General features: G+C 39.2%; 1 protein-coding gene and 1 pseudogene across 1 annotated transcript; one reads left to right on the forward strand and one right to left on the reverse strand.

Moving 5' to 3' along the window:
* Positions 1-4,395: 4,395 nt before the first annotated feature.
* On the forward strand, positions 4,396-5,242 carry LOC148914946 (agamous-like MADS-box protein AGL103). Its single transcript, XM_089043194.1, has one exon. It carries the CDS (start codon positions 4,396-4,398, stop codon positions 5,095-5,097), a length of 702 nt encoding a protein of 233 aa, XP_088899320.1. The 3' UTR covers positions 5,098-5,242.
* A 1,116-nt stretch (positions 5,243-6,358) lies between these two features.
* LOC103339184 (polygalacturonase-like) lies at positions 6,359-9,404 on the reverse strand (annotated as a pseudogene).
* Positions 9,405-16,812: the final 7,408 nt, after the last annotated feature.

A 16,812-nucleotide genomic window follows, 5' to 3' on the forward strand; every position in this document is an offset into this window, starting at 1 on the left:
CCGACGTCTTAAAGCAACGTAACAATAAAGAACCACGACGCTATTATGAAACAGTTATTCATGATAACACGTCGGACAAGCATAAAGAACCGCCATGTAATTCAACATAACACGACTCCAATCCCATAATACCGACGTCTAAAAGACGAGAATTTTAACCTGAACGTTACAAAAGACGACGTCGTCATGAATTTACCACGTCGTATGTTCTTTCATAAACGAAGTGGAAAAGGATGAATTCACGACGGTATTTGAAGTCCATTAAATTTGTCGACGTTAAGATATATGAATTAAACGACGTTAATTTTTTTAATGAAGACGTATAAATTATTAAACACGACGGTCTTTTTCATGGTAACGACGTTGTATACAGACGACAACGTCGTCCTTATAAATTACTGTGTCGTAATTAATGACCCCATCATTTTTTCCACGTCGTTTATTTTCAAAATATGACGTATAAATTCTGTAATACGGCTCTCATTTATTTGGAACCGACGTTGTTTACTCATTTCAACGTCGTCTCTGTAAATACATGCGTCGTAAGTAATGACCCTGACATCTATTTTCACGTCAGAATTCATAGAAAAATCGAAGTGGAAAATTTATTTTACGACGGTATTTGAAGTCCATTAAATTTATCGACGTTAAGATATATGAATTAGACGACGTCAATTTTATTAATGAAGACGTATAAATTATTAAAGACGACGATCTTTTTCATGGTAACGACGTTGTATATAGACGACAACGTCGTCCTTATATATTACTGTGTCGTAATTAATGACCCCATCATTTTTTCCACGTCGTTTATTTTCAAAATATGACGTATAAATTCTGTAATACGGCTCTCATTTATTTGGAACCGACGTTGTTTATTCATTTCAACGTCGTCTCTGTAAATACATGTGTCGTAAGTAATGACCCTGACATCTATTTCCACGTCATAATTCATAGAAAAATCGAAGTGGAAAATTTATTTTACGACGGTTGTTGGAAATGTTGTGACGTAGTAGGTGTCAATAACGTCGTCTATTATGATTGTAAAGACGTCATATTTATATTTGTCGTTAAATATTTATTTAATGGCTTTAAGTTTAAGTTCTCGTCGTTGTATGTTTATTTTGCGGCCATGTTCTATTAATATATGTCATATGTTTCCTTTTTAACGACGTTTTTTTGTTGGAGTTGGTCGTCTATTCTCATCATCGACTGGCTTTTTATGTCTTTTTGCAGCACAAAGACGTCGGTTTTGATTTTTTGATGACGTTTTTTGTTTTAACAACGACGGTTATTCACCGTCGTGGTTTTGTGATGGAAAAGATGTCGGTGGATTCCACGACCATTTGAAAACAGAATACACGACGGTGAATTCCCGTCGTGTTTTTCCTTTTTTGTAGTAGTGTTTGTTTAGCTTTCGCCAACCTAGAAGCCTTTAAAATCGTAGAAACCGATGCTTCAGAAGTAGGATATGGGGGAATCTTAAAACGGACACCACTGTAATCTACTTGATACAATATAATAAGTCAAATGAAGGATGTCAACAGTATATGCAATGCACAAAGAGGCATGTAGATATGAATTTGCTTTTAGATAAGTTAGAACAAGTGACCAACTTATAAAATCATACCAAACACTGATGTTGGTAGAGCGTTAAGATTACAAACAATAGCAATGTAATTCCAATCAGGAGTTGTCAATTGAGAATTAGATAGAGTATGTGTTTGGGGAAAAAAATAGAATTCCAATCATGAGTGCTCAACTGGGAAATCAAAGAGTAAGAAGATTTTGATTCAAGTCTTGACTTTGGTATGCTATGAAACGCTTTTGACAAGGTGTTTGAGTCAAGAGTATTTGAAGGTTGTTCAAATAGTTGTTTGTTATTGATAGAAATTCGTTGTCCCCTTAATCAAATCTTTTGCTACTATTTATAGTTCTTTTGGCTCCTTGGCTTTGCACGCTTGGCAAAGGAATGTTCCAACTATGTACCAGTCTCTTCTTTGCAAGTAAGATTGACTGATCTCTTGTTCTTTCTTAATACTCGCGATTTATCTCGCTCTAACAAGTTGATGAGGTTGAACCTCAAGGTTCAAATTGCATTAAATGCAGTTGTCCCCCCTCCCCCTCCCTCCTCCTTTATGATGTGTGACTACCCATCAGTTGTCGAGATCAACCTTGAGTTTAAATCTAGATGTCCGCACTTTTAACTGGGTAAAAGCAACGGCCTTTTGGGAATAACCTAGGTCTTTCAAATAAACAAGCTTTTTGGGGCTTTGTTTATTTTAATCCAGTTATCTCTTCTTTGGAACCAGCCATGAAGTACCACGTGTTGGCATGACATTTTGATTTCTGTTTCAAGAAATATATTCCCTAAATTTAACATTGGTTTTTAATTTATGAAATTGGAATAAGAATATATTGGGTACTCTAATAGATATAGTCTTTTATCTATTTTTTAATAACCTTTTTTTTAATTTACAAATTTATAAATAAACCCAATCCTAGACATATATTTATAAAAAAACCCAAACACTATTTAAACATAGAAACACACCCAAAATCAACCCCAAAAACAACAATTGTATATTTTTTGGGTGTGTTTATAAATGAGTTTTGAGTGTGTGTAATGATGGGTTTTGGGTGTGTTTATAAAATGTTTTGGGTATTTGATTTTTTTATAATTTCAGCCCCTATTTTGGGTGTTTTAGTAAAACTCGCTTTTTAATTTTGGTTTAAAAAACACATATCTTTTTAACCTTTTCAAACTGTATCAGACATATCCGATTTAGTATTTTCCCCCTCTGAGCACGCGCTGGCCCATTTTCCAATTATTTTGGGCTTTTAAATTGTTCAAATAGTTTGGTATATTGGGCCGTTTAGCCATTTAGACCATTGATTTGACCCAAATGGTTGGGGAATGGGTGCAAACAGCCTCTCTTAACTTCACAGTAGAAGGGTAAAAAACGCCAGAAACAAGAGTCGTCCCTTGGGACTGCAAACACGAAATACAAATTTCTAACACAAAGGGAAAACTGGTTAAGTGGAAACAATACAGTTAAACAAGCGGCGTTCTTGTTTCTGTTTTAATTCATCAAACTCAGTTTCTCCTTTTCAATTAAGCAAACCTCGCCAAACCAGAAAATTACTTCTTTTTTTTTGCTACAGAAACCAAACAAATATTAATGAAACCCAACCAAACCAGAAATAGATTAATCCAACCCAAGAAGAACTAGCAAACCGAGAGAGAGAGAGAGAAGTACTTTTTATTTTTCTCCGTGATATGGTTTCTTTCTTTGATTCACACTTCCAAAATTGTTTGGACCTTTTCACTCATCCATTATCCAACACTCACTGTGAAGCTTAATTTTGAAAGTGGCTTCTGTATTTGGTTCTTCTTTTATGTATTCTTTATATAAACAAAACTCTGTTTCTTATTTTGACAGAAAAAGGAGAACAAAAAAAAACACTTGGTTTCTGATTCCATTGATTTCTGCAATTATTCCACCAAGTGGGCTGTGAGTAAGCTTGTCCCACATCGATCCACTGGGCTGTGAGTAAACTCCTCAGCCTCTAACACACTAAGTTCGCCTCGTGGGGAAAAATCCCTTTGTCACATCGGAAGTGTAAATCCTGAAAAAGGAAAAGTCCCATCGGAAAGTCCCCCTCCCCGAGGAAAAAGTCTCATCGGAAAAAGTCCCTCTGTCCCGTCGGAATAAGTCCCTCCCCTTCGGAAGCAAAGAAAACAATCGGACCCGGAAGAGGAGATGGTGGAAGTCCCATCGGAAACAGAAAATAAATTGTGTTCCTTCGGAAGCCAAGAATATCGATAGTGAAATATAATGCCAAATTGAGCCTCATTGGGTCTCTCGGGTTTGTTTTGGGATGGGTCCGCAAATAAGTGTCCGCAAGAGAGAAGGGCTAAACCCTAGGAATGAAAGCCAGACGTGGTGGAATAGAAATAGGAAACTGTGGAATATAGACGACGTATTAATCAAGAATTATATTTTGGGTTTTCCTCATGAAATATGGAAACCACCTTTCTATAAATATTAAAAATTAAATAAAAAAACCAAAAAAATTCCCATTTGAATTGAGTTTCCTGAACCGCCTCGCCTCTTTCCTTCTCTATAAAACTCAATCACAACCCCGACCTTCACTCTCATATTAAGATCTCCGAAAAACCCAAGTCACAGGTACTTTCTTCAACTTGAACAATCCAAGTTATGGTTTTTTGCCCTAGTTTTCTTTTTCTTTTTTCTGTTTTTTCAAACCAAAGCTTCTAGTTGTTCTCAGTCTCTAGATCCAATTAGATCTCTGCTATATATTATTTTCCTGGGTTCTTCTAATCTAAACATCAAAATTTTTGTCTCTCTATGTTTTGTGGAATTATAGAAGATGGCCCCTCGAAGAAGAAGCTTAGAACTCATCCCTAATGAGGGCACTCGGAAGATGACCTTTCGGAAGCGAAAGAAGAGTATATATAAAAAGGCCGACGAGCTTTCGAAGCTTTGTGGTATTGATGTTTGCTTGATCGTCTACGAAGCCGATCAAAAGAAGGGGAGGGCAGTTCAACCGGAGACGTGGCCGCGGGATCCGACTCAATTCAAACGCATTCTCAACAAGTACAAGGATTCTAAGGATACGTCCACGCCCGGATTGAAGAGAAACTTTGATATGTCCGATTTTTATGAGGACAAGAAAGATCACGTGGATGAGGATGACGAAAAGTTTCAAAATTTAAGGAAGAAGATTTTTGAGGAGGAATACCCGACAAAGTTTCAAAATTTAGGGAAGAAGATTTCTGATGAGGAGTACCCGACATGGGACAATCGAATAGATGATTTTTCACAGGATGAATTGACTAAGCTCATTGCTTCACTCGAATCTAAGATACAAGTTGCAACCACGAAGATTGATTCTATGGAAAGATATATGGGGTTTAATAAGAAACAAAATCAATGTTTCGTCCGGGAAGATACTAATCATGATGAGCAGCCGACCTATCAAGTCCCTGCTTTGATGTCTCCTCCATCACTTGTGCATTATCCAATGTTGCCAAGTGCATGGGTATCAAGATCAGAATTGGAGAAGAGCTAATCAGAACTTGACAACCTCAGTGTATCTAAGCCTTTGTAATCGAATTTCTAGTAATGTTTAGTTCGATTTTGATGTAATCGAATTATATAGACCTATAATTTTTGTTCATCTTCCGTCAAGGTCTCATATTTAAGGCCAGAGCTTAGCAATTATTTCATATTTCTATTCCATCTAATTCTGAGGTCCATAAAAATATATGGTCTTTACCACGCGTCCAACATAGTTCTGTCACACATGAGCAGACAGTTCTTCTCTCTCTCTCTGAGGTTGTATGATGAAGCTAAGATTATTTTCTGAGTTGGTATGATTAAATAACGAAACACATCAGTGGACAGGCCCTCTATATGTTGATGAATTGGTGGTAATCTCAATCCAAGGTTACCAGAAACATCACTTCATGTATATTTATTTATTAACTGTATTAATGATTGTGGATATTAGAGAACTTTTTTTCAACGTTAACTTAGTTTGGTGGAGGTGAATATTATGCTGGAATGAGTTGAGGTTCATCATCTGATAATTGGGAAGATAATATACAGGTGGGGACTCAGAACCGATGCCAATCCATAAAGCTTGTTTTCCTGCTGCTGTTCATCAAGGGAAGGTTGGTTAAGGTTGTTGTGTATGGTTTTGGACAGGTTATGATTATATTCGGTTTGATGGTCATTATAATTGTTTCATATGACAGGACGTTGTTGGTGCTGTGGAAACGGGGGCTGGGAAGAAATTAGCCTTTGGTTTGCCCATTTTGCAATGCTTGTTGGAGGAAGGAGAAAACACTACGAAGATGCTTGAAGAAACGGGGAAGGAAGAAGAAAAAGTTTGCTCCAAAAGGACTTTTATAGGCACTTATTATTATTCCCACAAGAGAGCTTTCACTTCAGGTAATATAATTGTATTGCAAGTTGCTGCTGGAGGTTGTCAAGTCTGAGTTCAAGGGTTGGTAAGAAGTAAACCAAAGATAGATGGAAAACAACAGATTAATCCTTCCTTATTAAAAAGCCAGGGGAAAAAATGAAGTGATTTCCAATGTATTGAATTCATTTCAGAAAAATATAATTGAGTTATTATTAACTTGCTAATGTATAAAAAAGAATGATATTTATGTACAGACTCGCTAGCATTATGTGTGTAAGCATAAAATTACAAATATTATATTAATCAGAAAGAGGTCTTACTTAGAAACCAAATAGATATTTATGTACAGACTTATGTGTGTAGACTATGCACATGTATTTCATGCCTAATCTCATCTTCAGTATTACAAACAACTGTTTGGTTGAACAGTGCCAACAATCTTTCCATTTGCACTGGCACAATGCGACTGAACCTCTTGATTCCTGCAGGTTAAACTCACATTTTCGAGTCTTATCCCACTACATGGATTTGTTGCGCTACAATCAAATTTTATTGCGACGGCTGTAGCTAATGTTCCTTGAATGTTCCAGTACACGACATCACTGACTTTCATACCTGATACCTATAATATTGAAACAAGATGAAATGTGCATTAGACATTTAGTCAATACATAACGTTTATGAATGAGTACATGCTCAATTACTACGTACATTGTGATTATAGTTTTCATTACCTGAGCAGGGCAGTTGATGTTGTGTGGGCAGTAGTTTTGGTCTATTACGATAGGATTTTGGACATTTAACATTACGACATCAAGGAATTGAACACCTTGAATAAATCCGTTGCTGGGCCTTGCCTAAGACTTAATCCTCAAACCATTTTGACTACCCTTGAAAATTGCATTTTTAACTGTCACATTTTGTACCCCTTCCTCTTCCAAGTCTTTGGCTAAACTCCCTATGCTGCAATCACCACACCCATGTATGTATAAGCTAACTATAATATTAACTGTTACGAGGTTTTACATATGGAAGCAATGCAATATTCCAAGAGCTATAAAATCTGACCTAATGCCATGGCCAGGACCACAAGTTATTTGCTCGATCCACAAGTCCTTTGTTCCGGGGCCAATCGAGACACAATCATCTCCAGTTTTGATAGAGGTGTTGAAGATTGCAACATTTCTTGACAATTGGACATGGATGCCATCAGTGTTTGGGCTATTTCCAGCGGCATTGACTTTGACCCCTTTGATGCGAACATCTTGGCAGCCGTTTATCACAATGTGGAACATCTGGCTGTTCAATGACATTATCCATTGATGTTAATGTTTTTGGAGTTTGTAAAACTCAGACTCTGCGTATCAGTGGGAACAAAAATATCAAAATTTAGGAAACAATAGAACACGAAGAGACTGTTAGGGTAAGGTAGACAACAAATTTAAACAAGATTTCACCTGATTGACAAGAAAGCATAAATTACTAACCGTGGCTCCTCCGTTGGGGCAATCAGTGCTTCCAGCTAACTTGCATGCCCACAAGGAAGTACCTTTAGTGTCAAGGGCACCTCCGATAATGGACACACCAGTAACTCATTCGAAGCTTAGCCAATTGTTAGCTTGGCCAACGACTCGATAATCAGACGAAGCTATCAATGTTCCATCAATTCGAAAAGTAACATCTGTGCTTTTGCAGTTATCACCTTTGAAAACTACATAGCATTGCGAAGCAAATACCTCCCTTTTGGTACATGTATAGTAGTGGAATCAGAGGAGGCACATGCTGCAGTCCAAACATCCAGAAAAGCTTGTGTAGAATCTATTACACCGTTAGGCTTGGTGATGAGTCGATTTTATATTATATATTTAACCCCATTCTTAGTATATTTTGGTTAATATTTTGGAAGAATTTTGATATTTTAAATTATATTTTCAATATAGGTCTTTCGACTTTCTCTGGAGCAAAACATAATCAAATGGACCAATTTTGGAGTAATTCTAGTTGGAGGACGTTCGTGAGTCACTTGGCTTGATCGTATCTAAATTTCAGACTTTTCTACCAAGCGATTATTTTCTGGCAATGAAATAAAGGAGCAGTGCGCGGTGCTGGAACAGTAACGTTTTGGGCTTTTATTGCGTTTTTGGAGCCCAAGATGACCTCGGATGGGTTTGTGGCCTTCTGGAGAAGTGTTCAGAATATTTTTATCTTTAAAACAGGCTATCTTGGGCCAGATTTGGAGGAGATTTGAGGCCAAAACGTGGCTCATCAGATTGTGAGCAGATTCTCCTAATTCAATTTGAACTTTTCCTAGTATTATTTTATTTTAATTAGTTTCCTTGTGGGGATAGAAAAGCTGTACATTGGCAGCTAGGTTTTAAGGGGTATTTAAGTTCTTTCTCCCAGGAATTTTAAAAACTTTTCTTTTACGCAATTCTGGGGAAGACAAAGACTTTGGCTAGGGTTCTTGAACAGCTTCTACTTCAAGGTGTTTTTATTCCTCTTCATTCGAATGATATTTTCTTTGATTTTAATTATGAGTATGTGTAACTAATTCCTTTTGCTAGGGCGAGGCCATGAGCTGTAGCATGAATATGTAATTTTATTAATTTGCTTATGAATGGATGCATGTTTGCTTTGAATTATTAATCACTGTGTTTAAAACTATCGATTTATTTTAATGACGGATCACCATTAGGATATTTAGACAAGTAATTTGATGCAATTTCTGTTAGAACATCACCCTGAAATTGAGGATGGCTTCTTGTGATTAGTAATTGTAAGTTCACTTAAGGCGAATATCACGCTCTTAAGGGTTGCATGGTTTTTCAAAGGGTTTTCACAAAGCTTGATGAGTCTTGCATGTTTATATCTGATCTGAACATCACAGATGGATTGCATGTTAGATATATGTTTTCGCTTGAACATCACAAGGAAAATATGCATTAGGAAAACCTAACCTTCAAAGCATACATGTGGAAATTCATAAGTAATTGATAGAATTGCATAGGACTGCGACGATGAAGGTTAAACCTTAGTTTTCTCTAAATTTGTAGTCTTTAAAAAGAAAACGTTTTTTTTCTTTGCTGTTATTATTTCCCAACTTTCAGATTTCTTTTCATGTTAATTTAATCTTTTCAAATCCATAAACCTCAAATCTTTAATAAAATCTATTTTAGTTATTAATTAAGAATTAGTTTAATTTCAAATTAGTCAAACAATCTTTGGGGACAACGACCTTGCATGAGCACTTATACTACAATAACCTTGTATTCTTGCAAGTATTTTAAGTGATTTTTACCCTATTCGCACAGGTACTAAAAATCTTGTCACTTGGCTCCAAAGCTTAGGACATTGAAAATTAATGTACTCTTAGCAACACATGATTGGTGTAGGATATGTAGGATGAGTAGTGCTACTCTGCTAAAACAACTTGTTGTAACCTCAGCCATTTTCTCCTTTTCTATTTTTTCTTTTTGTTTGAGAGAGAGAGAGAGAGATATATATATATATATATATATATTAAATTAAACCGATGACGTCGATGGTAACGAATGAAGTTGGGAACTGAGAGGTTGATGGAGAAAACTTGAACATTGTAGGGTACTTATACTCTTGATGGTACATGCATGCAGTAAGTAATTAGGTTGATATAAGTATAAGGGATGTTTGTATATGATATTATATATACAGAGAGAGGTGGTGTAGGTTTAAAGAATAGTTATGGTATATATGGATGCATATACATATGGAAAGCATATATGTATTAAGAAAGCTGCGCCGGCACCAATTTGGTGGCTACTCTTTTGTGTTTTACTCTATATATAAGTAATATGGATGAATCGATGAATCATATAATATTATATGAATCGATAATAATTTAATTAAGTTATTAGTTCGGATATAATCACTTTCGCCGTTGACTTGTTAATGAATCAATTCATCCCAAGTGGGACAAACTTCCTGTACTTAAATCCCTTCATGGCTACTCATTCCTCGGTGGAGTAACGCGCAGGATTATTTGTAATTTCAGTATTGTATAGGTAGTAGATAGATATATGCTAACAAACATTTTGAAATCACTACTGGGGTGTCCTAATGATGGCATAGGCTTTATTGTAAAGTCCCACATTGAAAAAATACGCAACAATACGAATGCTTATAAGGATTTATATGACATCTTGTAATTGCCGAGCCTAGTAGCGTGGGTTTGTAACTAAGCAGGGCATTAAAGTGATTGGTTGTTTGAGCAAGTCTTGTTAGGTGAGGTGTGGTGGTCTTGCGCTGTTCACCTTGGTGAAGTCGCACAAAGCACGCCCCTACCCTCGGGTTAGTAGGGCCGCCCATCCTCAATGGGTGGGTAGCAAACCTCAACTTGGTATTAGATTGGGGTGTCAGGTACGAATACTAAACCTCACGGGTCAAGAGCCATCACACCCCAGCGTGCTGCCTAGCTTGGCCTCTCATCACACAATCACTTTTTTGAGAAATTGGAAGTGGTCTCTCATTTTTGTTCAATAAAAATTGAGATAATTTCTATTTCTTTTTTAATGCTGCCAAATCATCCTTCTTATTTATTGTTATTTTCCAGCAATATGTAGAATGTGTACAGTATTAATTAGGCTCCATCTGGATTGATTGATATGAAAGAAAATATACAAATTTATAAATAAACCCAATCCTAGACATGTATTTATAAAAAAACTCAAACACGATTTAAACATAGAAACACACCCAAAATCAACCCCAAAGTCAACAATTGTATATTTTTTGGGTGTGTTTATAAATGAGTTTTGAGTGCGTGTAATCCCACAAGGGGCAGTTGAAATTGAAAAAAGAACTTAATCTCTTTCCCAATTTCAACTGCCCCTTGTGGGATTTCACTCGTGATGGTTAGTTTGACTTCTTTTTGGACAGCCCCCGCTTTCCTGCTTATCCTTCTCTGAGATTGTAACTTGCTTATCTTCTTGGGAGAATTACCTTCTCTGTAAACATAGAAGAAAAAATCTCTAAATATATACATGTGAGAGGGATTTGATCTTCAGGGTTTTCAGGTTTTTCAAAACATCTTGATGTCATGAATCTTTCAATCACTTCTTCTGTGATTGCCATTCTTGACTTTTTCTTTATCCCGAGATGTCACGTGGGATTGTCCTTTGGGTTCTGTCCTCTTATCATATCGGGCTGTGAGGCCCAGATTAGCCTCGTTTGTTTGATAAGTTTTGGGTTTGGGCTCTTCTGGTTTTGGGCTTCCATTTTTCTTTGATTTTCTGCAGCCTTCTATTACAGGCCTCGTTTTACTGGGTGTGTCAATTTTTAGGCCCAAACAATGCCCCCTTAAGTCTGAATCATTTTGGAAGTTTCAGACTTAAATGACATGGCCATTAAATTGGCGCGTGGTAAATTCCTCTGTTACCTCACGTCGCCACTCTTCCCACTAAGCTAGTGCCCAGTGTGAAGCAGTTTTAGTTACTAGCTCTTTATTAGCTAGTCAATATCAGTGACGCTTTGTCTTCCACGTCGTGTCTTCTCTTTCCACGTTTTCGCTTCTTTAAAATAATTTCAAAAACCCTCTGCTTCGCTCACCAAAACCTAATTCTTTCGACTTCGTTCCTCTTGAGCTTTCTTTCTTTCGATAACTCCTTTTCGCTCGATCTGCTTTGTCCGTCTGTCGACCTCTTTTTTTTTTTTTTTTAAAAAGATACTCGAGAAATGTCTTCCCAAGTCTCGTGCTCAGTCTTCCTCTGTTCAGTCCCTCCAGTTACATTCTTTGGGCTGGGATTGATAAGCATGCGATAGAGGTTAGGAGCAAGCTCCATCCTTTGGCAGAAGAACTTAGACGAAAATGTCCTCCATTTATTTGAAAACACCTTGGTGCTGGGGCCTCACTGGTTTGGTCCCGTTCCTCCCGAGATAGCGGAGCTGATGAAGAAGGATCTTGAGGCCCTCTATGTTTCGAGAGTTCTTCTGCTCTGGCCTCTCATTCTTAGGTTAGCAAGAATTTAAGCCGTTCGTTCCCATCTAGTGAAGTGAGAAATAGTCCGATTAAATGGGCTGATTGGATTGATGAGCTTCTTCCCGATTTGGGGCTCACGGAAACGGGCTGGAATTTATGACGCCATACTTACATCGTGCAATCTATCAAGAGATGAGAACACGCTTGCTCGCCGCTTTGTGTTTCGAATTCGCAAGAATACTTTCGACTTTCTGCTTGAGTATAGGCATCCGCGAAGCTTTGCATAATCATGCGGCGTTGGGCTCGGGCCTCTGATTTTGGCTCATCTATTCAAGAACTCGCATCGCCACCCTAGAGTATCCACTAAATCTCGCCTGGTGCCTTACGGATGATTCAGATCGTTGCAGTCTATTTTCCTGAATTGAGGTTTCGACATAGTTCGCTGAGGATCGGGTTCGCTCAACCATTGTTGTCGTGAAGTCCCCAAGAGGTCAATTGATGAGTACCTAATGTTCTTGAGCCTTTGTACAAGAGGTCTGCAGCGATGGCAAATGGTGATCGGAGAACCTATCCTTGGTTTCAGTTTGGACATCATCTATTTGAGAAGGAGCCGAAGAAGAATCTGCAGGAATCGATTTGGAAGAAGTTCCTGAGTGTGACCTTACCTGCAGATCTGCCTCACGGAGGAGGAAAGCCTCCAAATTATCATTTGGGGCGAAGTCTACCATCCCAACACGTGCAAGGCAGCTTGCTGCCCACTCATACCTCTCAAATCATCTGAAAGCCGCAATCGGGTTCTTCTTGGAGGGATGCAGATGACTTGGAGGTTCACAAAGATGCCAGGTGTGCCGTGAATAAGATTAACAATAGTGTAGATGCCCTTTATCCTTCATGGGAACCAACTCCTGCAGCTGCATGGAGTTTGATGCTTGTGGAAGGCCGATTCCGTGATCTGCCTGCTTCTAGTACCGCTGTGTTCTTTTTAAGGGCTGGGACAACTGGACTGTCCATACAGATGAGGAGACCCACAAATTCATGGTACAGACCATTAAGGACATCAATATGCAAGTTATAGAAGGTAAATCCTTAATTCATGTCTGTCGTTGCCTATTCTGTTTTTAGAGATAGTGCTAATCTTTCATTCTGTCTATAATCAGATCCCTCTTTGACAAAGAATATTGGTAGCCAACCTGCTCAGAGTGGAGAGGTGTTTGGTAAGTTTTGATATTTGTTCAGCTTCTTCTATTACTCCTCTACTGGATTGACCCTTGACTTTTGTTTTCTGCATAGTTAATTCTGTTATTGCTTCTGGGATCTGGAGCTGCCCTCCGGGGATGGAGAAGAGGAAGAAGAAGAAGAACAGACTCTTGTTGAGGCCACTTCTCCTGTTAGAAGAAAAGAAAAGAAACTGCCAATCTGTGACTCCGGTATTCTTTGACAGCTTCCTTTTCTCAATTCTTCATAATCCAGTTCTGTCATAATTTTAAGGCTCATTTTCTGTTCGTTGCAGCTGGAAGCCCTTCTCCTCCTCTTACTAAGTCAAAAAGACTTAGAAAGAAGATTGTAGAATAATATGTGGCCCGGAGGGAACTAGGGCAGTTCCTACCACCACTTACTGGCACGGATGATGATCTGAGAGAGGCTTTCGAAGCTGTGGAGCAAGAAAGGGAGCTGGAAGAGCTAGAAGAGGTAGGAGAGGAGCCTCAAGAGAAGGCCAAGACAGTGAAAGAAGAGGTGAGTTTTATATACTTGGCAATATTTGTTCCTGCTGCATTCTTATTTCTCCTGTTCGACTTCTTGCATCCATAGGAGGAAATTCCTGCTGAGGTGATAGCGGAGAGCATTGCCTTGGCTTGGAAGCAGCAGGAAGATATAGGGGCAGGGCTAACTAACTCAGAGGTGGCCCTTTTGATGATCCGAGGCGAGAATAATCTCTGCCGCTCCAACACGGTGAGGACCAGTGGAGCAATTCGGATCGAGCACAGGGCAGTTAGAACAAGTGGTTCTGCTCCGAAATCGTAGTAGAAGTGGCTGCTACTGCGTTCCTAGCTTCATGGTGAGTTCTGCCCTTACTCTGTCTTTTCTGCCTTATGTGGTTCTGTCCCTGCCTCTATCTCTCTCGACCTCAAATCTTTATAGGCGAAACATCAAAACTGCTGGGACCTTGGCAAGTGAGGACCACCCTCATAGCCTCCGATTGTTGCTGTGAGTGTTTTTGTACTTTTGTCTTCTTCTTTTCATTTCTGCCTTGTTTTGACTTATGCTTCCTTCTCAGATGCCTATTCATTCTCTTGCGTGTTCATCCGCCATGGCCTCTTTTCGACTGAGTGGCAGAATTTGAAGCCATGGACCTAGATGCCCACCGATAAGTTGGAAAAGCTCAGCTCTCTGTTGGTAAGATAAAGTCCGAGGCGTGGAAGAAGCAATGGAGAGCGAAGATCCGCGCTTCATCAATCGGAGCCGATGAGGACAGAGAGGCCTTTGACCTGATGAAGGATCTGGCGCTGCAGACAGAACATGGCCCCAAAACCCATACTTGAGATGAGCCTTGGCTTGGCAGGGATGTGCTCAACCTTCACGACCACTATGAAGATCTGAGGCCCACCTTCAAAACCTCTGAGTTCGCAAGGCCACTCATGAAGCCAACTTGGCTGACTTTGCAAAGGTAGCGAAGCTGGACCCGATGGTTGCGGGGTATAAAGAAGCCAAAGCTCTGCGGATAATTTGGAGAAACAGATTGCGGAGCTTCAAAGGCACCGGCGACGGGAAGTGCAGGACTCGGGGCTGGATTGAGCTCCAAGACCAAAGCCACCTTCCTTGTGCAGAGCATGGTTGTAGCTTCTAGGCCAGCCCTGGAGATTGCAGAGGCTTCAATTCATCAGGGTGTGCTGCTCCAAAAGGAACTTTCTATCAAGAAGACTAATCTGCAAAAGACTCTCAGAAAATTAGGATTTTGATTTTGTTATCTTTTGCTTTTTTATGAACAGCTTGCCATGGGGAGGGCCCTACGGCTTATTTATTTTAAATAAAGTTTATTTTGTTGCAACTTCTAGTTTTTGATTTCTATTGATGGAATAAATAGAAGACAGAAGTAGAAGTACAACAAAGGGACAAACTCAAAATAAATCTAATACAAAGGTAATTTTAAAAGGAATCAAAAGATTTTTAGTGTAATCTTGTGTCTATCCCAGGGTTTGTTTGTACAGCCTGCGAATCCCACATGGTTGGATAAAACTTTTTTAACCATTTGCCATTGATTGGGGCAGTATGAATTTCTCCATCCCTATCCTGCAACCTGTATGCCCCCATTCCGAGGATCTGATTGATTATGAAAGGGCCTTCCCATGTAGGCGACCATTTTCCATAACCAGCCACATGGGTTCCAAGGGGCAGAACCTTTCGGACTATCTCCCTTCTTCAAAACTCTTGTTCCTGACTCTCTTGTTATAGGCCCTTGATCTGCTGTTTTCTGCTAGGAGTTTGTTGAGTGTCAGTGCTTGCATCAATCCTTCCAGTTCGGCATGGCACAGGAGTAGTTTTCTCCTACTAAGTCATGTTGGTGAGCAATTACGAGGGACTGAACAGCTATCTCTATAGGCGAGTTTCGATGACTTCTCATGCCATTGTTTGATTCTTCTCAAGCATTTTCCTGATAATGTCGATGATCACTTTGTTGCTTGATTCCGCCTGTCCATTGGCTTGGGCATAATAAGGAGTGGATGGAGCAATCGATTTTGAATGCCTCTGCCATGTCCAGCATTTCTCCGGATATGAAGGAGGATCCTCTATCAGTTGTGATTGATTCTGGGATGCCAAATCTTTGTATAATCTGTTCTTCTATGAAAATGATGATCTCTTGAGATGTAGTGGATTTAACAGCCTTGGCTTCTACCCACTTAGTGAAATAGTCTGTGGCAACAATGATAAAGCGATCTTTGGCTCTGGCTGGATAGATCTTGCCAATGAGGTCCATTGCCCATCCTCTAAAGGGCCATGGCTTTACCACTGGATTCATGGGAACTGATGGAGCCTGCTGGATTGGACCGTGTCTTTGACAAGATTCACATCCCTTGGAATAGTTAATGCAATCTTTCATCATGGTTGGCCAGAAATAGCCATATCTTCTAATTAGCCAGCACCATTTTTCTCCCACCTTGATGTGCTCCACAGATCCCTTCATGGGTTTCCCCCATGACTTTCATGTATTCTTTCTTCCCAAGGCACCTTAAAAGCACCTCATCCTTACTCTTTCGGACCAAATCTTCATTCCACATAAGGTAGTTTAAAGCCATGATTCTGATTCTCTTTTCAGAGGGCAGAGTTGGATATCGTAAATAGGTCATGATAGGATTTCTCCAATCATCTTCAGTGATTGTGGCAGAATTGACATCAATTTCCATTCCCCTGGTTAGAACAGATGACAAGCTTTTCTTTCCTATCCTGATGATTCTTTGTACACAATCTTCGGGCATTTGTATGCCTGTTGCCGCCTGAGCCAACTCATTGGCTGCAAAATTTTCTTCCCTTGGGATATGTTCCCAAGTGGCTTCTCTGAATTTTGTCAGAAGATTCCTAGCTGCCACCAAGTAGACGGCTAGTGAAGGGCTTAGGCACTTGTATTCTCCAGCAATTTGTTTTAAAACCAGCATGGAATCTCCCAGAATTTCCACAGATTGGATTCCTAGTTCTACCAGCATTTCCAAGCCAATGATTAGAGCCTCATATTCTGCCCTGTTGTTGGTGCACTGGAAATCCAATTGGAAAGAGTAGCAGTGTCTGATTCCAAGTGGTTCTTCCAAAACAATTCCTGCTCCGGAAGCTATATCAGTTTTTGATCCATCAAAGTATAATTTCCAAGGTGCAAGGTGAACTGAATAGATAGGATTGTTAAGGCAGGTGTGGGC

This window comes from Prunus mume, linkage group LG8 (assembly GCF_029339155.1).
Source record: "Prunus mume cultivar Tortuosa linkage group LG8, ASM2933915v1, whole genome shotgun sequence".
NCBI lineage: Eukaryota > Viridiplantae > Streptophyta > Magnoliopsida > Rosales > Rosaceae > Prunus > Prunus mume.

What these genes read in the sequence shown, in the direction of transcription:
- LOC148914946 (XM_089043194.1), top strand. Translation starts at nt 4,396, where the DNA reads ATGGCCCCTCGAAGAAGAAGCTTAGAACTCATCCCTAATGAGGGCACT.